The sequence below is a fragment of the Coturnix japonica genome, chromosome 2 (genome assembly GCF_001577835.2).
Source record: "Coturnix japonica isolate 7356 chromosome 2, Coturnix japonica 2.1, whole genome shotgun sequence".
In the NCBI taxonomy this organism is placed as follows: Eukaryota; Metazoa; Chordata; class Aves; order Galliformes; family Phasianidae; genus Coturnix; species Coturnix japonica.
The window spans coordinates 37,807,548-37,835,405 of NC_029517.1; the positions used below are offsets into that span (position 1 = coordinate 37,807,548).

A 27,858-nucleotide genomic window follows, 5' to 3' on the forward strand; every position below is an offset into this window, starting at 1 on the left:
ACTACCACTCAGAAGAATTCTCAGCCGGAGGAAACTAATGTGGATGTTTTAATTGCAGATCTTCTTAAACCTCACCAACCGAGAGCTGGTATCAATCAAGCCTGATGATCACAGAAAGCAGCAAGCATCTCAACAACCTCGCAAGCAAAAGAAATAACTCCTGGTAGGTAGTTAACTCAGAAGTCCATTTTATGCCACTTCTCTAACCTTGGCTTTGATATTCTAGATGTTTCCCTTTGTTCCTCCTCCTAAAATTAACTAGGAACATGAAACTGATGAAGAAATTACTGGTATATCAGACAGAAGTCATTGCTGTGATTCATGATGGAATCACTATCTTTCTGACAGGACTTTGCGTCACCCCTTGATTTTCATACACTAGGCAGCACAGAAAGCCACCGATAGAAGCTCTCAACATCCCACTGTTAACCAATGGGTAAACGGCAGAGTTTAACATCAATAAATTACTACTAATATTTGTTGTTTAAATTCACAGTCACAAACATGATTTTTATCCTGTATCAAGGGAGATGAAATCACTGAGCATTATCTCAAAGTACTCCCCAGTAAATGTGTGCACACTGTTAGCATCTATTACAAGCAATCACTTCTATTAACGCTAAGAACCATTAAGAACTATCTCGGCTCAAATTCCAGATAGCTTCATTTCTTTAGCATTTTAAATGGTAGTATAAGAATTAGAGCGATTCAATTGGCTTGATGTAATGTAAGGAATAACACTGAACTGTAAGAAACAGCACCTATCACAACTTAGTTTCAATGCTGCATCCTCATTCATAACATCCCTTATTAGCAAAGATCCTGCAAACACCCAAAATTCACCATGATCCAACACTAACTAAAGTCATAAAAATCTAAGCAGGTATCTCTCAAGTAACACTGGTTTAAGTTATAAGCAGACAGGACACTGACACCAACCAAAAAGTCCTTCCAATTCAGTGCAGCGTGTATGTCCCAGTATTGATTGGCATAAAGGGTCACTGCACAACTCAGACATCGATTGTTTTGGAAAGCAATCACTTTGTTTCATATTTTGCAGGCACGCAGCACAGCCTTTGTACTTCATTAAGCTCTTAGCACTGCTAACTGAATCAACTTATGTGCACCAAAACTCTACCAGGGTAAGTTATCCCAGTATTGTGCATGAATATAGAGTTTCTCAAATCCTCTTAAGTTCTTACATAACGTTACGTGCATTAAAACAGCAGCTCCTTTACCTTATTTCTGAAGCTGGAGCATTGGAAGTACTGCAGCAATGAAGACGCGCAGAACTTCACATGTTACTAAAGTTAACAGCTTATGCAATTCAATGTTAGTGTATTCATCACGAACTGCAGTTCAGCACTATGTGTAAGAGACAGTGTCCCTGATCTGAACCACGTGGCATTGATTTCTTTTATTTTAAGACATAATTAGAAAACACCACCGAGGAGAAATGAACAGAAGCTCGTCAAGAAGTTCTAAAGTGTTTCAGAACATTTTTGAAAGCAGAAAAGAAAAAAAGCCTGTATTATTTTGTGCTAGCTACACCAGGATACCGTGCCCTTGAAAGCAGGACAGGCAGCAAAGCAAGACAAAGGCACTAAGTTGGGTATTATAGCTAGCAAGATATAAAGGGCAGCAATACGCTGAAGGTGCAGATCTGCAAAACGACTCAAATATGAAATTGAAGGTACAGAAGTAGAACCTTAGAAGAGACCAGGTTGGTCGGAAGAGTATATGAGGAAGGCGACAACTGCAAGTAGATGGGTATCTGCAAAACCGTATTAACATGCATAGTCTTAACATGCTATTTGAAATGATCATAAGGCAGACTACGCATCTACAGCACAACAGGGAATGGTGACTGTGACACACCGCCCACACCGTATGGGAATATTAGTACTTGCAGCAAGACAATCCAAGGACAGCAGTAACCTGTACAGAAATGGTGGTACCTAAAAAACACACAAGCCAAGACTCATCCTGCTCCTCTTCGCTTCACACTTATTAAGACAGTTTACCCCTACATTTAAGTAATTACTTGTTTTTGTTAGAAACCACATATGTGGGCCACAACATCCACTCAAGACAGTCAGATGGATGCACTGCCTCAGATGATGCCTTGCTTACCAAGTACTTGCCCAGCATTCAGGTTAGCTCCCCTTCCCTGTCACCTGAAGCACTGCACCACCATTCTACCCTTTTCATGGCTATTCTGAATATTCAAGATAAAAGCAAGACACAAGCTGACTCTCCACCCCTTACCTCCTATTACGTTCCCAAATTTGGATTTTTCAGGCACCAAGTTAAAGGGCAAGCACTAGTCTATTCACATTGACCTTTCAGCATGTCACAAGGCAAAATTCAATGGCATTGGTTAGCAATGATCATTAATTCTTCTAAGCTTGTTTCACGTTCCTTCTTTCCAAGCAAAAGCGACTGCACCAAAACAATCGTCACCTGAATTCCCACTTTCTGTGATGTACTTACAGCTACTTAAAAAAAGAAACACTCATTAACCCAGTTCTTAATGATGCATGCCTTGCAAAAACTGCCTAATTCGAGTATAAGCATCATTCGCTTGCAAACACTTTCATACAGATTTCATTTTGCTGAGATTCATTAAACCGGTCCATCCCCAGAGCCTGAAGATCTAAATATATTCACAATAAACAACTCCAAAGAGCAGCCTATATGACTAAGTAGTGACTGCACTACAGAGGGCAGGAGTAAGCAGATTTGCCTGCAATTCATTCATACTAGACGGCTCGAAGTCACACAACACAATTCAGCTGCTCCAGAAACTGCAATGGTACCATTGAGGAAACCACTTCTTTGCATATCTGCTCAAAACCAGCACTTGAAAGCAAGATGATCGGCAAAAAAAAAGGCACAAAAACAGTGTGTGCATAAGCAAAAGCCCAGAGATGTGGGTTTTTTGCTTGTTTTTTTGTTTGTTAATTTCTATATCCCACGTAAAGCTTTCTCCTTCACAGGTGTTCCAGCATCGCTTCCCAATAAAAATATCCAAGGCAAAAATAGGTCACATTTGTCTCCAACTGTCCTCGGGCCAACGCTAGCTTTTCCCTAGCGGATGTCCTCACCACTTTAACCAGCCGGCTTATGAAGACAAACACACCACACGCAGCTGTCCTTCAGCTACCCCCGAGCCCTTCAATACACCGCACACATCTGTACAAGTACACTGAAGCAGCAGAGTTGCAGCTGGATGCCACCGGGCACCCAGCAGCCGGCACAGCCATCTCTCCGGGACTCACCTACTTAACCAACCCCAAGGCGGCACACTCAATGCGATAGATGCGCTGACAAAAGCAATACACGGAACGCGGGATACTCGTGCCTTCTCACTCCAGCTCCCGGCACAAGACGCCAGCTCGCATTCTGCACAAACCTGTTGGCTTCGCACCCGGTTCCGAGGGGCGAGATGCACCGTCATCCCCCCCAAACACCCCGACACCGGACGGGCTTTAGAACGGCTCCTTATTTCCCCCCGCGAGACACAGAAAACACGAGGCGGTGCCGGCAGGAGGGGTGACCCCGCGGGCACCAGGAGGGCAGAGCACACAGAGGGGACGGAGGGCACAGCCTGGCGGGGCCCCGCGGTGAAGGCCCTCCCCTTCCAGCCCTCCCCTTCCAGCCCAATCCCGCAGCCCCGCCGCAACGACGACCTTCGGGGCCCCCGCCGCACGTCTCCGAGGGCCCAGCCGCCATAGGAGGAGCGAAAGGGCGGAGGGAGGGACGGGAGGGAGAAGGACCCGCCGTACCCCGCCGCACCGGCCCCATCCCCGCAGCCCAGCCCGAGCGCAGCCCGGCAACTTACGGCGTGTCCTCGGGCCGCCGCGCCCCGCGCCGCCCTCTGCATGGGCAGCGCCCGCGGGGACGGGAGATAAAGGTGCGGACACGGCAGCGGGCAGCTCGGCCGGGCCGCGGAGCTCGGGGAGGACGGACAGACGGCGGCGGTAAGTGTCGCCCCGCAGCCGGCGGGATGACGGACGCTCCGCTCAGCTCAGCAGGGCCCCGCAGCTGCGGCGGCTCCGGAACGAGACTGACAACAACGGCGGATCGCGGAAAGCTGAGTGCGGGGGGACGGGGCGGGGCGTAGGGGCACCAGAGCGAGCCTGTGAGGAGCGAGCACCGCGCCTGCGCCCAGGGAAGGCGGGGAGATCGGCGTCACGGCAGCCCGAGGGAAGGAGGGAGGGCTGAGGGAGGGCGCCTGAGGGGGAAGGGGAGACGGGCAGGAGGGTGTAAGAGTGGTGTAAGGGGTGCTGCTGGTGTCTGAGAATTCCCTTTCTGGCCATCTCTGGCGTCCTGTTCTAAACATGAGTCGTGGAAACGGCCGAAAGAAGGGAACCTGGTGATAACCACGCGAAGGCTGAGGAGAAGGCAAAGCCCTTGAGGTCAGCGCCCCTCAGCTGCCCCGTGTGCCATCTGTGTGGTGATGGGTAGTAAGAGTAGTGAGGGAAGGGGAGCCACTGGGCCTAGCAGGGGGAAATAGGCCTGGGTGCAACTCTGCGGGTATTTCAGAGGGCAACACGAGCTCATTTAGTGCAGTGTAGCTCCTATAAGGGTTACGAGCAAACCTGTATCAGGGATAAATTAAGACTTTCTTCCAGAGATCATGGAAAGAAACTCTTCAAATAGCCAGGGAAGGGAAAGGATTTAAAGTGGCACGTGTCAAAGTCAACTCTGTTCACATAGAAACTGCGTAAGGTGTATGGAGAGAGAGAATAGATTTACTACTCATGTTTTGGATGTTGTGTTGATGAATATGATTTAGCCGGGAAGTATTGGTTGGACTGGATGATCTTCTAGGTCTTTTCCAACCTTGATAATTCTGTGATTCTGAACCACTCGTTGCATTTGTACATGTGCATATTATTATAGCAGGTGAGTGGAAAAGGATGCACTCACAGGAAAGAAAAAGTGCATATTCTTGCCCTTGATGTTGCTAATGTGGGTTACTGTGCTTTGAGTCACCACTGTATAATACAATAGTTCTTTTACTCAAAGGGATGGCTCTTTGTAGTGATGCATATGTGAGTCTAGAATGAATGAGAAGGTCAAAGTTGTACGCAGTGCTTAAGAGGAGATGACAGGGACTGGAAGGAGTCTAGCACTTGTAGTAGGCTGCAATTCAGCAAGGGCTACTTTGCTGTTTTCCAGCCAGTTTTATTTCTGCCTACACTACATTGCATGCTGCTGGGATCAGACCAACATCATTCCTCCACCAGCCTAACATAAATTTCCCATCACACACACGGTCATTTGCACTGGGCTTTGACTTCAGTGGCACAGCCTTGTTTTGGTTTTGTGAGGTTTTTTGCAGTGAAAATTTAATGTGATAGCTACATGCCTATGAAATCAGACAAGCTGCAGCTAGGGGAGGTCAGCACCATAGCTCTGATTTTGGTTGGCCTCAACTGGTTTACCTCACAATAAAAGTACAGTGCCTTGTCTCCACGTTGGTTTTATGAGGTAGCTAGTATGTGTTAGTTATGCCACAGCAAAAACACACCTCATCCATCAGTCGTAGCCCACATGTAGTTGTCAAAGCAAGGTGACAGCAATGGCCTCGAGTATCCGACAGGTTGCTAATGGTGCGTATGCATCCAAATCAGACCAGACAACATTCCTCTTTGCTAAATCCAGCTTTCTACTGTAGATGGAAAGTGGTAGACAGCTTTTGTTTGTACAGGAGCCTTACTGGCTCACATTAGAAGGAACCTGATTTAATGTAGGGTACTGAAGGTGTAAGTCACCTGTGAAAAGCGTGGAGTATGTAAATTCACATGCAATTGTGAGAAGGGATGTGTTTTTCAGAAGGTGAATCACGTCAGTTCCCCTGCTTCAAAAATTAGGCTAATACGTCATGTAAATTATTTTGCGCCTCTTCAGTGAGATATTTGAAATGCAAAGTAGTGAAAAATTTGAGGATGTCTCGGTGTGAGTGAGACTTTGGACCAGTCTTTGTCAGTCTGTCCTTTCTTCCTACTAACTCTTAATAAACTGGTCAAATCTGAGTGAAAGAGGTAGATCTCTCCAGAATTCCCTGTTTTCTTAAGTGCCATAAAACGAGGGCTAGGTACTAGAGAGTAACCCTACCTGTACTCCCTGTAGAGCAAAAGCTGCACTGTGAGCTCACCCTTTATTAGTCATAGGAGAACCCGCATGGATGAGAGTGGCTTTTTCCCCTCAGGGTGGAAAAAGCTTCAGTCAAAATTCACACTTCATTAGACACCGGATAATCTGAGCGTGAGGCTCAAATCCATAGGCCTCATTAATTCCTTTTCATTATTAAATTATTAACAGTTTCCCTGACAAAGCAGAACAAAGCAGCTGCCTTTGGACAGATATAGAAGAGTACAATTTATACTGAAAGTTGTGGAGGACATTCGGCTATTACATTTCTTAATAGTCTCGGTGCTTACATCTGAAAGTTTAGTACATTTCTATCATCAGAGCAGTGAACTCAGGTTTCTGGGGTGAAGTAGAAACTGCTGTAGAGGTCCAAAGGAATCACATACAGTATTTTCTGAGATCAGAGCTCAGCTAGAGTTGCAATCTGCAGGGACCTCAAGGACAAGAAGACGTGCTTCTGCCGCAGCTTCAGTAGTTAAAGACTGAAAAAATAAAATGTGGGCCAGTTCCCGAATGGGGCAAATGAGCTGGTAACAATGGAAAGAGGTAACACTGTGCTACTCAAAGCCAGCTTTGCCTCAGACTTACTGGCAGAGTCCCCTATGTCTGTGTGCTTTGGATTCAAGGAGAACAGCCAGGAATCAATGAGGATCAAACCAGCGATTACATCGGAGAACTCAATGCATAAACATCCATAGAATTGATTGAGTTGTGGCTGGGGATGCTGAGGGAGCTGCCTGATGTCCCTGCTGGGCTGTGCTTATCTTTGAAAGGTCATGGACACTAAGGGAAGTTCCCAGTGGCTCTAGAAAGGCAGATGTACCCATCTTGAAAAAAAGCCAGAGGGAAACCACTGGCTGGTCAGCTTCACCACAGCCCATGTAGTCCTCCTGGGACACATGTGGGCACAGCAAGAATAGCCAGCATTCCTTTGCCAAGGCTGAATCATGCCTCATCAACCTGATCACCTTTTATCATAAAATGAGTGGATGTGTGGACGAGGGGAGAGCAGCTGATATCATTTACCTTAATTTTAGGAAGACTTTTGCCACCGTCTCCCACACTCTTGTCTCCAGATTGGAATGCTGTGTTCTGGACAGATGGATAACCATGACAGTGTCAAAAACTGGTCACATAATAGGCATCAGATGACAGTGGTTAAGGGGCTGTTTTCTAACTGGAGGCCAATAGCAAGTGGAGTACCATAATCTATCCTAAGACTTGCCCTGCTTAATGTCCTTGTCCTAGAGATGACAGAGTGCCCTCTCAGAGAGTCTGCAGATAACAGCAGCTTGTTGGGATCAGTCAGTGCAGTCAAGGGTAGAGCTGCCATTCAGAAGGTCTTAAATTGGAGAAATGGGATGACAGGAACTTTGAAATTAAGACAGGACAGAAGGTACCTGGGACAGACTGGCACCCTGCAGGCTGCTGAGGTGGGGTCAGATCTGCAGAAGGGCATGGGGGTTCCAAATGTGGTTGGGTGAACTCAAGCCAATAGACAGCAGTGGTGGTGGCCAGCAACACTCAGGGCTGTGCCAGCAGAATGGCCAGAAGATCAAATGAAGTGATTACCATCCTCTGCTCGGTGCTTAGACCACTGCTGCAATAGAGATCTTTACAAAAAGTCTCTCCTCCATTGCAACAAAAATACAAAACTCTGAGTTCTGGTTGGCACAGAAGTAGTGTAGGTACCTTTGATACCCTTGTCTCACATCTAGGTCTTCTGAGTTGACGACGCAGCTCACAAGCTCCCACTTCACTCAAAAAGGAACAGGGTGTTCAAAGAAAACCAAACGTAGGAATCATGAATGAAATCAGGTGTGAGGCGGCCTCACAGTGCCTCAGTTGGAGAGGGTAAAAAGATATGAGTCTGTAAGGGGAGGTAGAAACAAGGTCTGTGGACATGCCATTAGTGTTTTAGGTGATAAACTAATTAAACATAGTAAAGTTAGGAGTGGTTCTAAGGTTGATGATTTGCATTCCTTTTCACTTATGGTTTTGGGCTTGGCCCAAGTTATTTAGGGATTCCCAGTAACTCTTCCAGGAGAACTGGAGTAAGAAAATGTGAGTCAGTCCCAGAAGAAAAGTGTCCGTAGTGCTAATGTGTAACTTCATAGTAGTCATGAGTTTGACTCAAGAGAAAGGGAAAGGCTGTGAGGCCTTTGTGTGGAACAGGATGCTAAGTTTCTTCATGCAGGAGTCACGCTGGCTGGCAAAGTCTTCGTATGAACCAAATACTGAAAATCTCCCATCCACCTTTCCAGGGTAGAAGAATAAAGAATGCAGCATTGGCCTTGGAGAACCTAAGGAAGGCAGGGCCTAGAAAAATTGACCTTAGACTTCTGAAGAACAGATCTATGGTGAAAGACTCCCTGAAAACAAAAGGCAGAAAGGATTCTTTTAATTTCTTTATTAAGTACAGGTTTGGAAGGTAGGAAGTGCACAATAGCAGTGTTACGAGTGCTGCTGTTAATAAAAGGTACACGACTGATTTGTGTTAAAATCAGAATTCTGATCAGGTGACAAATTACTCCAACATTTGCTGCTGAAGTGGGATACACGTTCCTGGTTAAGCAGCAATAGTTCCTTCTGTGCACTTAGAAGAATAACCAGTCACGTACAGTGTCCTTTGAAAAACGGCACCATTTAACGTGGGGCCCTGTAAAAATGCTTCTCAACAGAGTAATGTCACAGACTCAAAAATAAGCCATTTCTTGGAAGGAAGGCTTGAGAATTGCACCTTTGAGAGCAATTGTAGTCATGGAACAGCAGTACAGCAGTAATCATGTTTTACGCAGCAAGGTGTGTTTCCATGGAATAACTGATGTTCACCTGAAAGGCCAGTGGTGCCATTTTCACAAGTGCAACGTCTTTGTTTTTAAATGAAACCTTTCAAACCAATTCATGTCAACAAACATTTTGGGCTCGTTGGCTGTTTCTTTTTTTGCGGGGAGGGTTAAGTGTTCTGATGAATGCCGTATTCACCTTCACATCTGTTCGCAGTGCAAAATGACCTCTGCTAGTGCAGTAAAAGCAAATGGTTAAAGCAGTGTGATTAAATTCATCCCGTGCACTGAAGAGGGAAAGGCAGCACAGCTCTCCAGTGTTAACAGACTCTTTGCACATTCCAAAGAATTAGCAGCTCCAGCCCTGCTCTATGCTTCCCTACAAGCACTGTGGAAATTGTATCCACCTACAGCTCAACTTCAGTCTGGCCTGTGTGTTAAATCTCGGGAGACAGTCCTTCTGCTTTGTTGGGTGGTTTTCTTTTTGCTCGGTCTTCCTTTCTGTGCTCGGTCTTGTTTGGGTACACTGAGAAGAACGGTATGCTTTTAATTTCCCAGATTTCTGATTCACAGGGTTGGTAGCGAGTGTATAGAATTTCTCAACTCAGGCTGGAAAGAAAGAAAAAAAAAGCGGTGTTTTTATAATGACTTTTGCTTTTGCTGAGTAGGTGTGCAAGAAATTGAGGTCTCTGCGAGAGATTAAGAAAGGAAAGAACCATTTTCACAGCAAATGTATCTTAGAGAAGGAAAAAAATAATAGAAATGTGACTTCAGAAACTTCGAGTTGGAAGACCTGCCACATAATATAGCAGTTGTTTTGCACCCAGACAGTGCAAACTGTCCATGTTCATACAGTGCATGATTATTTGAACACCCAAGAGGTCTGCTATGTTTTAGACCATCTCCGTGCTGTTACTGGCAGCCTGGATATGCTCTTTAACATTCTTACCATTTACAGAAGAGAAGCAAGAACGGAGCTATGTTGTTTCAGATTCTCCAGGTTTAGCTCAAAATGAAAGGCAGACCCCCAAATGTAATTGAATGCAGAACTTTAAATTCCATTTCCATGTTTAGACGATGACATTCTCTTGCTCAACAACATTTGTTGTCCAATTACAACTAGAGTATTAAAAAAGAAATAGGATGTTGTGGTTCCTAATTAGAACATTTGTTTGAAAGAGTTGTCTTCAGGATAAACGCACGGATTTCTCCGTGTTCTTGCAGAAGCAATTTTATAGCTGGAGTGGATTTGTTGCTGACATCTCTGAACAATGTTGACATTTTCTTGTACCGAGCCTTTTCTTGCAAACAATCCTGCAGAAAAGCGAAAGAAACCGGATTATTTGGGGACTGAAACTGAGCAAGTTGTACCAAGAAGCCACTGTTCTGGTTATTCTGTGTTCCAGAGGAAAACTGCAATCAGGCTTTCTTTAGACTCAAACCAGGAGAACGTCTGAGATTTCGACTCCCTTCACTCTGTCAGTTGGAAGATTGGAAACTCAAGGAAACAAAAGAGCCCTTTGATTTTTGGTTTTAATTCTGTTTCCCTCTGTTTAATAGCTGCCTGCAAAGCAGTGTCGGTGCCACAGCGCTACGACTGCATTCATTCTAGAAGTATTTCAGAAAATGATCAAGACTATTTATTTAATAGTACTGTAACGTCTAAGTGAGCCTATATTACTCATGGTGAATATATGCTTTGCTGTGTTTTATCCTCATGTCAGTGGAACCCTATTATTATAAATCAGAGGATTTGACAGACTACTTCAGTCACATCTTGCTCACAGCTCCCATTGTTCGCTGGAACATCCACAGCGTGCCGTCTGTTAAGTGAGCAAACCCCAACAGATTATTTTGCTCCATTTAACAGCTGGGTGCATCCTTCTGTAACACCAAAGATGGTTTAGCTTTTTTGTTTTCACTAACGAACTTACTATCTTATGCAGTATCTCTGGAATTGTAGTAAATTGTTAGAGATGTATTTAAAACACTCACAATTCACTAATATGTAAGCTCTTCAAAAGGAACTCTGCAATCTTATCTTCAAGAACTAAGTACTCTTCCTTAAGAGGTACATTCCTTATCTGCTGCTGGAACTAAGCAAGGGTGGGGACATTTGTCAGCCAGTCACCCATTTAGAACGTTTCCAGTTGGAATCACACCTGATGGTTTTATACTGCTGAGCATAATTGTGGTGAAGTATATTTCATAACGAAACAAGAAAAAAGCAAACCTAAATGTAAGCAATTTTGACTGGTAATGCGTTCTATCTTTTCTTTCACATATCCATAAGCTGTAATTGGAGCTCAGCTTGGAAGAAGTTTCTTGAAGATACCATTTTCTCAGCATTTGCTTTAAATGACTCACTGAATAGCTTAGGCTTTTTTTACTGCTTGTTTTAAAATTACCAACCTGTTTGTTTTATTGCATCCCAAAGAAACACAAGCATGTACACGTAATAAAACTGTTATGATACTTGTTTTTGCACTTCGCATGCTAGATGACTAGGCAAGCAATTATGCTAATCTAGCTGCTCAATGCATTTATGACTTGTACTGGGGTTAAAGCCACACCTGTCTGCCCTATCTCACAACAAGAAATGGGAGTCCAGGAACAGCAGTTCTTAAATATGGGCAAAACTTCACAAGACAGTTCATACCTGGCAGACACTTTCCACTCCAAACATCCCACTCCACAAATATTTGCTCTTTAGGTTATCTGATCTACAAGTCACCGGGAAGGACTCAATGCTGAGTCATGGAGAGAGTCTCGAATACTGCTATGACTGCTTTGCAGTCTTTGAGGGATCCAGGATCTTATTCTAAGGGTAGAATTTCAGGGAAGTGCAACTGGTAAGAAGTTCAGGCGTGTCACACCTCATGTAATTTCATGGGAAAATCCACTGTTCTGCCCTTTCTCAAAGGTCTTCATTTCTTGTGGGCAGAGAGAAAGGATCAGCAAAGATTTGGGAATCATGCTGCCAAGGAGAGCAAATGTTATGGTTGTTTTTTTCTTTATATTCTGTATGAAGACAGGCAGAGAGATCTGGGGTTGCTCAACCCAGAGAAGAGAAGGCTCCAAGGAGAATTTATAGCTGTGTTCCAGTACCTAAAGAGGCCTACAAGAAAGCTGGAGAGGGACTCTATCAGGGAGTGTAGTGATAAGGCAAGGGGTAATGACTTTAAACTGAAAGAGAGTAGATTTAGATTAGATATAAGGAAGAAATCCTAGACTATGAGGCACTGAAACAGGTTGCCCCATCTCTGGAAGTGTTCAAGGTCCTGAGTTGGATGGGGCCCTGGGCAGCCTGATTTAGTGGGAGATGTCCCTGCCCAGAGCAGGGAGTTGGAACTGGGTGGTTTTTAAGGTCCCTTCCAAGTTGATCCATTCTGTGATTCTACTGGTTCTGAACAAACCCACTTTGGGATGGGTCTTGGAGGTGCTGCAATACAAACAAAGAGCAAGTTTTAAGAGAGCTGGTAGACAAGTTACCTTGCCTCAAAGGAAGCAGGACAAACATGGGGTCTGTAGGCATCTTCTTTTGCAAGCACCTTAGATGTACAGCCTTGCCTTAATGCCCAGTTTCCTCTGGACTGAATTCCACGTAAATCTGCCTGCTCAGTGCCTAGCACTGGCAGACACAGGTGCCTCTGTGCTCAGAGCCCTGCTCAGACCCCTGCAATAATTACTCAGAAGCTTTGGCGTGCCAGCCAATGGGAAACAGCAGGCATGGGGATTTAGGTGGAATTTAGGCCAGCAGAATCTGGGACTAAGATCAATACTTAGATTAATTGAAAGCGTTATTCACCCCTCTCCCCTATTTTGGATCAACCAGCAATAGGTCTTTGCTTTCTCCTGGAGTTCTGAGCGTTCATGCAACTGGGAACAAATGTATCCCAACCTCCTTCAGACTTTTCACAATTAGTCCTACCAGCTGCTCTCGGAATTGCATACCGTCTAGCAGCCATGTTCAGAGCGCAGCAGAGCACCTGTCAGCTGGCCAAGCCTGCAGATGCTTTGGAGCTCATCTCTGGTTTCCCAGGGAACCTCTCCTGGGTCCTCTCACAACGTTCCAAGACACCCAGGAGACATTTCATTACTGCCACTGTTCATGGCTTCGTACATCCCGAAGTAATCAGCACATCAAAGGTGCATTTGCATTTTTTTATTCTTAAGTTTCTAAAGCAGTAAAATGAATTGCTGGCCATGCAAAGCTGATTGTACTTATAGCAGTAAAACTCAAGAGCCTTGCTCTGAAGCCTTGAAACTGTCCCTTATTCATCTCCTCTACTCTGCCAGTGTGTGCTCGTGCGTGGTACTGCTGATTTCCATCTTATTACGGTGACTGGCAGGTTGCTGTTCACCCAAGAGCTACCTATGCTCCAATTTATCTATCCAGTACCACTCAGGACTCGTTATTCTCCAAAGATCCAGGTCTCTGTCACAGCCCATGCTCCTAATGTCGTCCTGCAACCATAACCTCTTACCTTCTACCAGCAAGCTGAACGTTCTCCAGGGAGTCACTGCTGTATACACATTATTTTTACTCAAGAATAGGCTATTTATTTCTTTGAAGAAAAGGAAGGATAACAAAAAAGAAGCACTGGATGTTGGTTTAAATCTTCTTGGTAAGCTTTTCCTTCAAAACAGAATATGTACCGAAGATACTTCTGGGAAAAGCAAAGGTTTAATTAGAATGTTTTCAGTCAGTCTTCATATGCATTCATTCATCTGTCTCTAGAGGCTCTGGGACCCCTGTCACAGATGTAGGCTTGATATGCACCTTATCTTGTCTTCTCTACACACACTGGTCACAGATGTCTGAATACTACATTTTCCATGGCGGGCTGAGGCTTTAATGCTTTTCCCTGGAGGAGAGATAAGAGCCAGAACATGTGTAGAATGCATTACCTTTTCATTTGCAATCAGCGACGTGTAAAGTTCCTAAAAGTTGTCAACGCTCTTGTGATATATTCTATCTCCATTAGAGACAGAGCAGACAGGGACACATAGTCAGATGACTTTTTTGGTGAAGAACCTCTTTCACCAGCCCAGGACTATCCTCTATCACATCTGTCTCCAGTAGCAAAATACATGGCCTTATCATTTTCCAGCCTTATTCTTCTTTCTTATCATTCATATTTAATGTATTTCTACCTTCTGTTTTGTAGCTGCTTACATTTTATTGATTCTCAGGAGCAGTTTACAAGTCAGTGATTTATTATCTTTCACTTCTATTTGCACTGACAGAGAACATCCCTATTTTTCAACTTGAAATTTAACGTGAGGGAAAAATATTTGTGGCTGAAAAAGTGAGGTGCACATTTAAGCCATGCTAAATGTTATTGCATGGATTTTTAGAAGTAAAAAAAAAGAGAGAAGAAAAATCATGGTTAAGGCTGACACCCCATTTTCTGCTCATGAAATATTACAGTGTAGACAGTGTATTAGCCATCACTGTTCAGAGGGCTGTGCAATGTCTGACAAGAGAGATCATCAAGGATTCAGGCCAGACTTTGGGAACTTCAGTGTTGGAAAGTGGGCATCCAAGATTTTTGTGCCAGGGATGAATTAAAGATCCTCTGAGCTTAAAAAGACTGTTCTGCTCTTTGTTCCGCTCTGCTTTGTATGTGAGCTTTTTGGGGCAGGATAGGAAAACATTTACCTTGCAGCTGAACTGTCACAACAAGATAGACTTTGGGTTGCATCTCCAGTCAGCCTGATTGCTGCAGGCTGCTACCTAAAGAGAATTTTTCTGGGAGCAGCAACCTTACAGGATCAGCTGTTGGTTTCAACGTGAACAGCTTGCACGGGATTTACTTACCACATCCCTTTTCTGCTGTCAAAGAAAAGGACAGAGCACAGATTGGAGCTCAAAGCAAGGGAAGGAGGCTTTCCAAGAGGGGCTTTTAGCCTTGGCACTGCTCGAGGCAGTTTGGGGGCTGTGGGGAGGGGATGTTGATGTTCAGGACAGGCTGCCAGTCTCTTCTGTTTTCCCAGGGTTTTGGAAAGGATGGGCGTAGACCTAACAGCATCCCCATTGTGATTTGAAGGACTTTTAATAATGGGACTGAAATATGATCCTGTGATCTACAGCTGCTTGTGGCGTGCCTCCCACCAGGACCTCAGGCCTGGGTTCACTGCAGTAGGCCTGCAGCCTTCATAGGTAATCCAAGCCCCTGCACGTCACACTACTTGCATTTTCCTCAGCCCCTCTAACTTGCTCCTCCTTGGCTGCAGGCTCTCTGTCTGCACCAGAGGAAGTGAGATTTTGTATAGAAATCCTATGATCCAAGGATGCTTCTGATGCCTGCAGGCTGCTCAGTAGCTTAGGCAAAATCCTTCCCTGAGCTGCAGGCTGGATGCTGCAGGCTTGCTCGCTCACCTTGCTGGTGGCGGAAACAATAAAGCAGGTTTGGTAAGTATTCCTAAACAGATCCACCACACTTGATTCTGCTGAAGCTAAACTTCCTACCACCAGGGTCAGAGGCACAATAGTAGGCATTTCTTATGATCTTAGGTGTGGGAAAAGAAATATATCCTTCTAGCAAAACCAAACAAACCAAACCTCACCATCAAGAGGCAGCTATATATATTTCCCCTTTTGAATTTTCTCACCACTCAGTAGTGCTTGTTAGGGTTAAGCCTAAAGCATCCTGAGCACGTGGGGTGATGAGGCACTGGCACACATTACCCAGAGAAGTGATGGATGCCCCGTCCCTGGAGACATTCAAGGTCAGGCTGGATGGGGCTCTGAGCACGTGATATAGCTGTAGGTGTCCCTGTTCATTGCAGGGGAGTTGGACTGGATGGCCTTTAAGGGTCCCTTCCACCTCAAACAGTGCTATGATTCCTCTCACACTGCGCCCTGAAGGGCTCTTCTTGGTCCTTTCTCCAGCTGGTCCTCACCCTGCTCCTCCTTCCTATCAAGTTCTCCTATGCCTCTGTAAATCTCTCTAAGTCCTTTGAGCTTTGCAGTATCTAAATTCCCAGGATAATACCTAATCTCTTTGTCTTCCTTCTAGTGAAAGTCTCTTCTAAACATCCTCCTTGCAAACCAACTGTGCAGGGCTGGTTTTCCTCCCTCTCACTGCACTGTCACCCGGCTTCGTCACTACTTCAAAGGAAACAAATCTATGGGTAGATAAGTTGTCACTGCATCTGACCCAGAAATCTTACAACACATTGCCACTGTAAATAGGTCCGTGCACTCATTTGTTCAGGACTTCTTGGACAGCAGGAAAACATGGATTTTTGAGTTAGATGGGAAAAAAGAGAGAGAAGACTCCTTAGGATATCTCAAGAAGGAAAAGAAGAAGAAAAGAAATTAAAGACTCTGCTGCTCTGTTGTTGCACAAGGCCATGATTCACTCTACGTGAGGATAAAAGACAACACAGCTTCCTACTTCCCATTCCTGTTCTGCACTGCCAGGTTAATTGTTGTCATTGTATTCCCCACAAGAGAAGCTTTGGCAGCGGTGCCAAATAAACCAGATTAGTGTTCAGGGGCATTTGCTGGAAGTGATGCCAAATCCATTCTTGATCCTAATTATATGAAATATGCTCCAATAATTTTCCACAAGGTGAATAAAAATAATGCCAGAACTGCCGCTTTCACTGGAGCTCAATTAGGAGGCATTCACTAATCCCAAGGCATGTCATAGCCTCTTCTGTGCAATTATATTCCCCTTTTTAGAAATTGATGTTTACCTAGAGAAGATGAGTATCCTAATTCCTGGCACCAAAATGAGAGTGATATCAGGAGAGAGAGAAAAACATAGACAAGACCTGGCCCGTATCCCAAAGTTAGGCAGGCTGACCTTTGGCTTCAGTTTCCACATTGGAGCTGCTGTTTCTTTACAGTTCCAAGCAGTAAAGATGCAAGATATACACTTGAATACAATTCATGCCCGAGACTGAAAGAAAAAGACACTTAGAAAATAAAATCAGATTAAACCAATTCTGTATGCTTTGCTGGTGGTGGAACATTTCCCATAGTGTACAATACTATGTTTTACATTGAATTTCTGATTTCATAATGACTGATTTGCAGCAACTGACAAAGGAAGAAATATGGTTCAATCATTCACAATGAGCAGTTGCAAATTTGGAGTTTTGTTTGAACCAGCAAAAGTTCATTGTAAAATTGAGGAGTGTTCTGCTGCTACATAAGCAAAATGAAATGTGCTTTGATTGCATATGAAAAAAAGAATTTCTTTACAGCTGGAGCTGGAAGAGGATGGACAAGCACTGTTAGAGCAAAACGCTACAATAACAAATTATGTTGATGGTCTGTAGTTGGCATATAGAACAGTGTTATCTTGCAGGATGCTCAAAGCACAGAATGTTTTTTCTCCCATCGCAATAAAACTTAAGCTTTCTCAGCTTTAAGATTACGTGACTTTCCCCTTCTTTCTTCATGCCTTTGCTTTTGAGGAAAGTCTTGCAAATAACAACCTTAGTATTTGGGAAATGGGCCTGACTTCATTTACCCTCATTCCCATTCCTGAAGTTTCTTCCACTTCCAGCAGTGCTGGGGAGACCAGATGTGCTGGTTGTCTGACGTGTTGGCCGGCCCACAGCCTGACCTTCGGGATCATGTACTGCTCAGTTTGTGACAGAGCGAAACCTGGTGCTTAAAGACAGCAACAAAATTATTCCGGTGAGTTAGTGTATTTATGGTGAGAGCATTCATATGCTCATGGAGCTCTCTTCAGCTGCCAGGAGTGATCTGCTCTGAACTTCAGCTGCTGATCACAACACTGTCTCCATAGCTCCATCCTCCCCAGTGGGAAAACAATGTATTTTTATCAAGGAAAAACCAGATCCACTTCCTTCTTCTCTCCACGTATGCTGGGTTCTGGTGCTCTTGACCAGCCCTACTACTCCATCAGGATTTGGGAAGCAGATGACACACAATAGGTTACACCCATTCGAGCTGATACGCTTGTACAGGCTATTGTTTTTCCTTTGGCAAAAGTCCCAAAGAGATTTCTATCAGTGGTCGCATATCAGGAGTAGAGAGAGAAAACTGTTGCTTCCCTGCTGTGAGGCTGGCCCCTAAAATCCAATATGAGATGCACAGCCATATAAATGCACTGCAGAGATTTACAACTGCAGCATCTCCTAATGTGGCAAGGCTTTCTGGTTTGCTACTGTTGAATGGTGTGCTCTGTGTTGTTCCACTGACCTCCTAATGCAAACCAGTACTGTATTTCCAGGAGGTCTGTAGAGCTGCCAGCAAATGGGCAAAGATGAAGAGGTGATAATAGAGGGTTTAAAAGGTCTCCTGAGGGAAGCTGGAAGGAGATGCACGGGAAAGCTTGAGCATGTGGGGAAGGGGCTGGACTGGCTCTGTATCAAGGGATGCAGCTACAGCACATGTGCCTTGAACTGTCTGTTTGCCTTCCTTGCCACAAGTGGATGCCCAGGGACTCCTAAGCAGAGCAGCAACAGACTGAGGAAAGCCATGTTTCAGCAAGGGATGGGGCCTGGGGAGCATTTCTGTTCAGTTAGTTTTTAATGAGCTGTTTTAGAACTACATAAAATCTAGCTGCATCTCTGTGTTTCCTCAGATTTCTCACAAAATGATAACTGGAATGTGGGAGATGAGGGATATTTATAATCTATGGGCTGAGCCTGAGGAATCAATACTGGTTCTTGAGGGAAATATGGGTTTCAGGGAGGAAGCTGAGACAGTGACTATTTGGGGAGAGTCTGTGGGATCCATGGGGCTGTACCTCACTTCTGTTTAGGGGTTTGTGACACCTGCATATTCATTGCTGCAACCCCTGATTTAGAGTAAGACATTTCATGTCCAAGATAGATACATTCTTACTCGTGATTCCAGACCCTGGTTTAGTTGTATGGATAGAGGACATCAGCCTACAGAAAAAGGCCAGTGGTGGAAAACAGGTCTATGGCAATCCAGCCTTGAAGACTGGTCCGTGGCAACCTAGCAGCAAGCTTCCACCAGGGCTGCATGCATTGAGAAATGCTCACCATGGGTTAAATCTTACATCTCATCATTATTCTGCTCGTTGAGTTAGTGGTAGGAAAGCTGTTCCTGGGATCAGAAATACATACATGCATAAAAGGCAGCGTCAGTATGCAGCACGATGATATTAGTGGAGCTGGCCAAGCAACGTTGTTGTGTGCCTCTGCAATCTGCATGATGCAACTTGCCTGCATTAAACTCCCTGCAGGCTATGCTAGAATCGGGGCAAGAAGATGTATGCAGGCATGAGGTGAAGCATGTCTTCCACTGGAGCAAACGCAGGTGATTAATAGGGCTGTAAAATGACCTGGGACAAGCTGGCTGCCATCTCTTCCCAGTGCCAGGAATGAAAACTTTCTAGTTTTGGAGATGAAGTGTGTATGTCAATTAATTATCTTTTTTATTTTTTCTCTTTTTTTTTCCCCAACTAATTATAACTGTGACATGCCTTTCCCTAAAGAAATTATTGCACAATACAACCAGAGCTCAAACAGGATGTGTCACCGCTGAGAGCAGACCTGGCTGCAGTTGCAATTTCTGCTATCCGAGTGTCCCAGGCTTCTTCAGGTAGTGAACAAAAGGGGTAATTGGAGATAGACATCTGTTCCCAGACCTCACTGACTGGCACTCAGCTTTGTTCTTATTTTGTCACGTTTGCTTAATGTGATGCTGATTGTTTTGTTAGACAGTGACCTCAGTGAAGCTTGAAACAACCTGGATGTTTGCAGGGACTGTGCATTTTCACATTGTGATGGGAACTAATGGAGGCCATCTTTGCAGAGACTTCGGTGGTCACTGGTTGTGATTAACACACTCCTAATGAGCAGCTCTTGCAGTCCCATTAGAGAAATTGCCTGCCAAGTGTAAGCCTCTTTTCAGATTGCCATCACCATATTCATTTTCCCATCCAGAAAACAGCACTCTGTTTCTCTCTTCAACAGATGAAGCCTCAGATTGGATCTTCTGTCACATAAATGCATCACAATTCATTTCTGTGAGGACATTTCCTCCCTGAAACATTTTGAGCCGCAAATGCACTCCATGGGCCAAAAATCACACTGTCCTATTGTGCTACATCCTGGAAATCTAGAGGGTGGGAGCAAATAACTAATAGTAGTCCAACATTCCCTGCAGGATACCTGCTGGAAATAACATTTGCCTTCACACTCCTTCATAATAAACAGCAGAAATTGTTGGAAGAAAATTAAAGCCTGAAGCACTCTTGGTTTGGTTGTTGCTATTTCAAACTATTTTTGAACCTCTGCTAACCTTGGAAGACTTCTCAGAGGAACAATTGCTTAAATTAGAATATCTATTTCACATGAAATATTGGGAAAGGAGAGGAAGGGTTATATTAGCTATTTCATTAGTGCTCATTGCTAGGGTCTGTATCCCAGCCCGCAGCAGAAATGTCAAGAGGAGCAGCTGCTGCAGCACACAAGCCAGCAGAATATTTCCATCTCTGAGTGAGGCGAGGGGGGGATGGAGGAAGCTGAGCAAATTGCATAAGGCACAAGCATCGCAAAGCAGCAAGGAAGGGTTATATGTCAGCAGAGACTGAGCTGAGTCCTTTATCTTTCCATTCCCAGAGATTTTGCACTGTTTTATTTGGGAAATGTGGAGACCTTTGATTGTTCCAATGGGCCATTGCTTTGGCATTTAGAGTGGTCCCAGAAGCATGTGCTGCCCTCCTCAGCTCCATTTAATGCACGTCATTGGCTCAACTTTTTCCTGAGTGAGAATCGCAACTGCTCACTCTTCACTAGGAGCCAAACGAGCACATTTCTCGCCCTACCACGCTGCTCAGCACTACCAAACCACTCCCGCCAGCACAAAAGTAGAGCAAACTAACAGCAAAGAGCAAGGACAACAGTCTTCTGTGTGTCATTTCTTAGCTCTGGTCTCACAGCCTTTCCCTAGCAAGGTGAGCCATCGGCAGCGTTATTGGCATTTATTCTTCAGTCATATATTCCTGTGGCTGCATGAAGAGAGAATCCAGATCTTCCTGGGAACTGTTTCGCCTTGTATTTCTTCAAATATTGCTTAACAGTAACGCACTGTGCTCATAAAGTATGTGAAAGGGCTGGGTTGTTGCTATGCCTTGTTAGTCAATGTCAGCACGTTGGACCGGTGTCTCACTGTAAAGCTGTCGTGGTAAAATGCCAGGTTTTTGGGGGAAAAAAATGCTAAGAAGAAAAACACCAGCACTTAAAAAGGCATGCAAAATACGTAGCAAATTGTTGTGCGCACTCACTGTCAGTGCATACTTTGTTCCTAGGCTAGTTCATAGTGACGTGCTCAAAATCAGATGATCTTCCTTATTGTTTTTAATTTCCTATTAGCTCTTGAAGTATTTTCTAGGCACACTGTCCCCTATTGATTCTGCCCTTTTGGAGCTGCCAGGACAACATTACCCCTTCTATCATGCAAGGGCAACATCTAGCAGGAGCTCTTCAATTTAAAGAGTGAATTTGCTTGGACTAGGAATTTCTTGTCACGATTCAGGCTTGCTGTGCCATATCCAACACTACAGCAAGTCTTCATTGCAGCATGTTGCCATTGCTCTGTGGAAAGTCCTGGTGATTCATCGTTGGGTGAATGTAGAAATGCTTTTATTTTTTATCTAAGTAGGGGATAGTTGTGATATATTGTCTCTGGCCAATAAATGAATTACTTTATGTTCAGTATGAATATAGAACTGGGAGGGAGAGCTGAGTTCTTTCACTGTGGTTCCACACAGTTTTGGGCAATCAAGCGGCAGACATTTATGGGCCAGGGAGGTCTATAGGACTTTCGTTTCCCCTGTCTGTTATTTGTCTTTTGAATAGATTAAATTGTTTGTTACTGTAACATGACCACCTAAATAGATATGAAGGCTTGGAGATGACAATCAGTTAGCCTGGCTTTTTCATAATGATTGTCCTAGTGTTTGCTCCTGCAGTGGAGGAAATTAATCTATCCTATTAGCGTTGTCTATTAAGGCTAGATCAGTCCATTTGCAGTTCTTATTAAATAAGGACCCCTGCTGGTCTTTATTAGATAAATGAAGGACCAGAGTGAAGTTCCTTGTTACTTAAATGAAACACCATGTTTAGCAAAGCTGTTAAATCACAGCTGAAGGCAGACATCTTGATGAATAAATCAGCATTCATGAATAAATAATTGACAAGAGTGCTAAAATCAGATTCTCATCTTCTTGCTTTCTCCGTCCTTGGCCAAAAACTGAGACAGCATATGTCATCTGTAACAGCGGCCCTTCTGGCGGAGCCACCTAAGATCAGGTTTCCAAAGGTGTGGATGGGAATCTAGTAGGACCAACAGAGGCATCTCAGTCTGTGAGGGGCTCCAGCACCTTTGTTTCAATGGTTCTGATGAGTTAGGGAGCTGGAACGAGCTGTACGTTTTCCATAGGACATCCAAGAACATGAATCAGCACCACTGTGGGACACATTCGCACTTTGATCTAATAGTTAAAGGCTCAGCATCCCATTACCACTGCCAGGCAGCTGCCTTCCCCTGTAATCATGCTGGTTATTCACACCAGTGGAGCTTCACCAGCCAGCCACTTCCCCAGACAATTATTTCCCACTTTGCATTATGAACCCCAAGTGGGTTATGAGTCTGGCAGCATTTTGCGTGGAAGTAAATGAAAAGTTTTAAGGAGGACGCTTGTTGAGGACTCCTTGTGGTTTAGGGAGCATGGCGTCTGTGTCCAGTCTGAGACAGGAGAGGAACAGCTTCCAGTTCTAACCTCTCACAGAGCTGACTCTGGGTTTTTGCCTCCTGTCTAAGAGCTGCCCGGGATCCACAAGAACCATTCTAGAATGCTATCTTATTTTGCTAAATATTTAAAATACCTGTGGTTACGGGGAAATGCCGATTCTGAAATCTTCCACTTTAATAATACAAGTGGTTTTCAGATGCTGAGGATAAAGATGCAGCTGCTCCAAGAGCCCTGAGTTCTGGTATTCCTAAGAACTGCAGCCAGGCCCTTACAATGCACTTGTGTCTCAAAGCCACAGCAAAGGGCTGGAGCCAGTGCCACCCGGGAATCAAAGGCTGCCATTCGTGTCTGTGCAGAGCAGGCAGGCAGAGCCTTGGCAGTGCCCACCGTATCAAAACAGGGCTCAGATGGGACTAAAGCGGTGCCAAGCTCTTGTTATTATTGCTGGGTTTTCCTCCCGCTAACTTCACGAAGGGCTTTCCATAAACGTCGGTGCCATTTGCTGAGTGTGAAGGGCCAGCACATGGCACAACATGCAAACATTGCACGGAGACAGCTATTTGCTAAGGAACTATAGGATTCCCCATTTTAATTCCCACTTTTTCTATGCTGAAAACAGTGGGATTTCACACTTATCAGAGTGGTTGCAGTGCTGGTTGCAGTGGGAAGGCTATTTGCTTGCTATAGAGAGACAGAGAGCGCACAGACATTTGGGAATTGTTGCTTTTGTGTATATTGACACAAATACAGGAGAACTTCAGGGGTGGCACTGTGAAATGAGCAAGTGTACAGCACCAGCATCATGAAGAAGAGCTGAAGCTGCATACAACTTGTAAGGAAATTCCTAAAGAGGCAGCATGAGGGTGAGATTCTCCAATTCTATGTACAGATTCTCCGTTTAACCTTTTAAATGGCTTCCAGTACATTTTTTCTGTTGGGCATCTCAGCTGGAAATGCTGTTGTTTTGAAGTTGCCCATAAGACTTCTTAGCATCTACTCCAGTTGTTCCAAGAGTTTAAAATTGTGATGTATATTTTTCATTCCTCCATTTATTATCCTGTTGGGTTTTCGTTTGGTTTTTTTTTTCCACACCATATTGGTGCTACCTGCATCTCTGACCTACAGATCAGATGTTCTGGACTCCTCCATGCCAGATTTCAAGGGAATGAGGATCTCTAACAAAGCTGACAAAGCCCAGGACTAAAGATACATTGACATTTTTGCTGTCATACCAAAAAATGCTGGTATGTTGCAGTGGAATCCCTGAGGAAGATTGTGCTCGACCAAGAATTTCTGCAGGAAATGCTATTGTTCTCTGCAAAATGAGAAAGGGAGAAAAACCTCACTTATTAATGTGCATACCACCCCGACTCCTTAGTGACTGGTAAGGGCAGACAACAAAGCTACAGGCTGGTGTTTGTTTAACATGAAGGTAGGCTAAAGTGGGATTGGAGTTTGCCTTAATCAGATATTCAGGGACTGAAGAGCTCAAGGAGCACCGGGTGTTGTGCACAGCAGGTAACGCATTTTGTTCAAGTAATCTCTCTGTCCCAAGCAGTTTCTGGAGCACACATCCACAGCTGATCACTCAATCTGCTGTAGGAAGCCTACTGCTACATAGGTTTTCACTTGAAATGTTTAAAAAGTGTTTTTGATATATATGTATTTTTTTGGTACATATTCCAACATCTGAACATTTTCTAGTCAAAACGGTGCTTTTCTAAAACATTTCTAAGGCTTTTTTTTTTCCCCAAGATTTCCATTGACTGCAGTAGGCTTTGGCACAGGCTCTAACTGTACAAAACCTAGAACTATAAATACAGATTCCCAAGGACTTGACTGGAGGGAGTGACAGATGTATAGCTTGACTCTGAGATCTGCCAGGGCAATGTTTTCCAGAAGCAAAATTGAGAATCATCTGTGTTAAATTTATCCAAGCTTGGACTTCTTTGGTACGTGCAGGAAGAAATCGCTAGGGAGTTGATGACTTTTAATCTGCAAGTAGTGTAAAGTTTGCACGCTGCTTTTGCTGTGATACTGTTTATTAAATTCCTTGGGTAAATTTTACCTCTGCTGTACAGTATATAAAGCATTTCCACAAGGTAGAAGGGAGAATCAATAGCATATGGTGAGTAGTTCTCCCAGTGCCTGCACAAAACATTGCCGTATGCTCTTATGACACAATTTGAGCTCAGGTCCATATGGCCACTCTTGTTTCTGACAGTATGTGCTCCCAGAGGACCTGATCCAACCCCCTGGAATGGAAAGAGAAGCCCCTGTGTAATTCAATGGCTTTGAAATCAAGACTGAATGTATTGATCTTCCACCGACACTGAGCAACCCACCAGAAACCTTGTTGCTCTCAGGATATAGGACTTTTTTTGTCTACTCTGGCTAATATCTGTCTCAAATGTCCTCCATTCCTGGTGACCTTTGGCACTGGAAGTGCAGTTTGGATGTAAGCAGAGCGTCCTTCTTGGTCCTGCCACAGCAGGGACGGAAATGCGTGTTAGGAGGGAAATCCTGATTAAGATCTTCAAAGCATTTCCTTTCTTCAACTCAGTCCTTCACAATGCAAATGTCGCAAGCCAAAATCATGACTTAATGCTTAAATCATTAGGAGAAGCATTGGGCACAGAAAGGGATTTCTCATTTTTAGAGTACTAGGAGGGGGTATGCTCTGTGTCAGTCCCACTAGCTGGTTCCCTTTCTATCAGCACCCACTTGTTTCCAGGATAGGTCACAAGGGCAGCAGGAACTTGGCTTGGCCCAGCACTGGTGCTCTGGTGTTGGGGCTGGGCTGGAATGAGCACGGAGGCTTTGTGTCCATGTTTCATGGCAATAAGCATGGAGGCCTTGTGTCCGTATTTCACAGAAGTGAACACTGAGGCCTTGTGTTATCGTTTCACAGCAGTGAGCGCTGAGGCCTTGTTCTCTGCCACCACTCCTTCTATTGCCCTCTGGTTGATGGGAGGAGGCTCCAGCTGGCCAGACCCACAGGGCTTTGAAGACGAAAATACCCAGTGCTGGCTGATTAAACCACAGGAACTGATACACTTTTGCAAAACCATCCTGACAAGCAAGGTAAAGCAAATACCTCTCCAAAGAGCCCAAGCTGAATTCCCTCCTCCCCAATCCCAGATCGGCTCCTTCCTCCCACAGGCTGCAAACAGCACTGGGACCACTGGGAGCAGAAAGGTCATCCCTTGGGGACTGCTGCCATATGGCTCGTGTCAGAGCGTCCCTTAAGCAGCTGGGCCTGCCGTGGCTGGAGCTGGAGACAGCAAAGTGGGACAAGAATGCCTTGCTGGGTTGTGCTGGGCAGGCTTCATGGCAGAAGGGCATATTGCTGTACTATCGAAACTCCAGGTCATGGTTTTCAAGTTTAAATGATGATGACTATGGAGCAGAGGGAGGAAGGGAGAGTAACAGAGCTTCAACTTCACCCCTCACAATGCTGCACGTCCTTCTGGATCCTATGACTCAATCATAGGCATCCCACTGGTGACTGGACTGTCACAGCCACGAATGACCCTGTGGGGACTGTGAAGTTTCTGTTCAGAGAGGTGAAAAGATAAGCTTAGGGGAAATGCTACAGTTCTCGACAAAATCACCCTGGCCTTTCATAACCACTGCTGATATGGGGGTGAAGAAATGAGAGTTCTAAGGAGGGCTAAGGAGGGCTGTCAGAAGTACAAGAGAAAAAGAGGCCTTCCAGATCTGTGAGGCACAAAGAGTGGGACAACACAGGGTTTTGGCTGAGGCTTCAGTACTATGCCACAGGACTCTGGCTGCTTGGAGAAATAAGTGAGGGTTAAATGCAGGATCATTTTTCACCCAGCACGTTGCCTTGTTTAAATTTCTGCGAGGAGAGCAAGTATATTATGGTATTGTTATCCTATGCAGAGAGTTGTTCATTTTTAATTATAGTTCATGAGAAATGCAGACTTCTGCAATGTGTCATCTGCTCAGATACATAAATCTTAGGGAAAAAATAATAGCGACATTAAATACTGTTCTTACAGAGTGCCAGAACAAAGCTCGCGTGCCCATCTCCTCACAGCCAGCAGCGAAATAAATGCAAAGGACTAAACATAGAAATGTATCCTACAAATATGTATAGCAGCTACCCGTGAGCCAAGGGGACTGCTCTGTGTAAATCCTTCCTTTTGTGTTGGTGTATAAACAGCTTCCCCGCTTACAGTCAGGAACAAGGGCATGTCCTGTATTTCCTGATCTGCTTCCTCCTTCTTCAGCAATCAGAAAAACACAACTTAGGGATAAACATGGGAGCCAGAACATCAGTGCAGTGTGGGGGTCTTTCCTGCCCACCATGGCTGTTGTCCACAGTCTCTTGCTGCTGGCTGTTGACAGCTGTAGAAACTTAAGCCTTGCTGTGGCCCATTGTCCTGCAGGCAGCAATTTTATTTTTTTTGCTTTCTTGCTTGTGGGAAATAATCCTCTTTTAATTTAATTATTCATTTTTCAATTATTTAATACATCACTCTGGGATAGTGGCACCGCTTTGGGTTAGTTTCCAATTGACAGCCACCTCAGACGGCAGAGCATTGGGATCCAGTTCCAGGGGAAAAGGATTAGTGCCTTGGAGCTGCTGCTTTCCTCAGGGCTCCTATGGCTCCCTTCCTGCTGCATCCTGGGGCGTTCCCATGTGCTCTGCCTACGATTCTCTAGTTCTTCATTTCTCATTCAGGCTGATTTTCCACTCAGAGGTGCACCTGTGCTCATTCCTGAAAGACATCGGCTCTGATTCAAGGAGCAGGAGTATAATTTCAACAATCCTAAAAGATTATTGCATTGCATTAAAAAAAGGTTTTGCACTGTATTGATATGAAGAAGCTTAACATTGAAAAGGCCATTTCGGCTCCCACTGGCGCCATTTTCTATAGAAGTATGGGGGCTGCTCCAAGAGCAATGCCTCCTGTTTTATTATGTTGGCTCCTGATGTCAGAGGCAGTTGATGGCGGTAAGGCAGTGGAGCTGAACCTTCCTGCCAACATTCCATTACAAGTTTTTGCCATGTGACAACACATGGCAACAGAGGGGCAGTCTGACAGAACGGCATCTGACGTGGCATTGTGTCTGAAGCAAAGGGGTGAAATAGATTTTTTTTTTTTTCCAGATGGAAAACATGGCACCTGTTGACATTCATCAATGCTCGCTGAATGTTT

The 27,858-nt window shown here is 44.6% G+C and overlaps 2 protein-coding genes and 1 long non-coding RNA gene across 3 annotated transcripts in view; 1 reads left to right on the forward strand and 2 right to left on the reverse strand.

Annotated features, from left to right (window-relative positions):
* Window positions 1-3,958, reverse strand: part of SNRK (SNF related kinase) — a 29,769-nt gene extending 25,811 nt beyond the window's left edge. The window contains exon 1 of the mRNA XM_015853939.2: window positions 3,845-3,958. The gene's annotated coding sequence lies outside the window, so the exon portion shown is untranslated. The remainder of the gene's footprint in view (window positions 1-3,844) is intronic.
* Window positions 267-27,858, forward strand: LOC107309258 (homeobox protein engrailed-1-like). The gene is made up of 3 exons (XM_032442578.1): window positions 267-290; window positions 3,575-3,983; window positions 25,581-27,858. Exons 1-3 carry the CDS (start codon window positions 267-269, stop codon window positions 25,916-25,918), a joined length of 771 nt encoding a protein of 256 aa, XP_032298469.1. The 3' UTR covers window positions 25,919-27,858.
* LOC116652877 lies at window positions 8,465-13,065 on the reverse strand. The gene is made up of 3 exons (XR_004306060.1): window positions 12,903-13,065; window positions 9,898-10,262; window positions 8,465-9,557 (listed from the first exon to the last, which is right to left on the reverse strand). It is a non-coding gene; the product is annotated as an uncharacterized LOC116652877 (long non-coding RNA).

Excerpts from the sequence above, each read along its gene's own strand:
- LOC107309258 (XM_032442578.1), top strand. The coding sequence starts at position 267 with ATGAAACTGATGAAGAAATTACTG. Across the intron at positions 291-3,574 it reads AACTGATGAAGAAATTACTG|GAGGGCAGAGCACACAGAGG; the intron begins GTATATCAGACA and ends CGCGGGCACCAG. Across the intron at positions 3,984-25,580 it reads AGGACGGACAGACGGCGGCG|CAGTGAGCGCTGAGGCCTTG; the intron begins GTAAGTGTCGCC and ends ATCGTTTCACAG.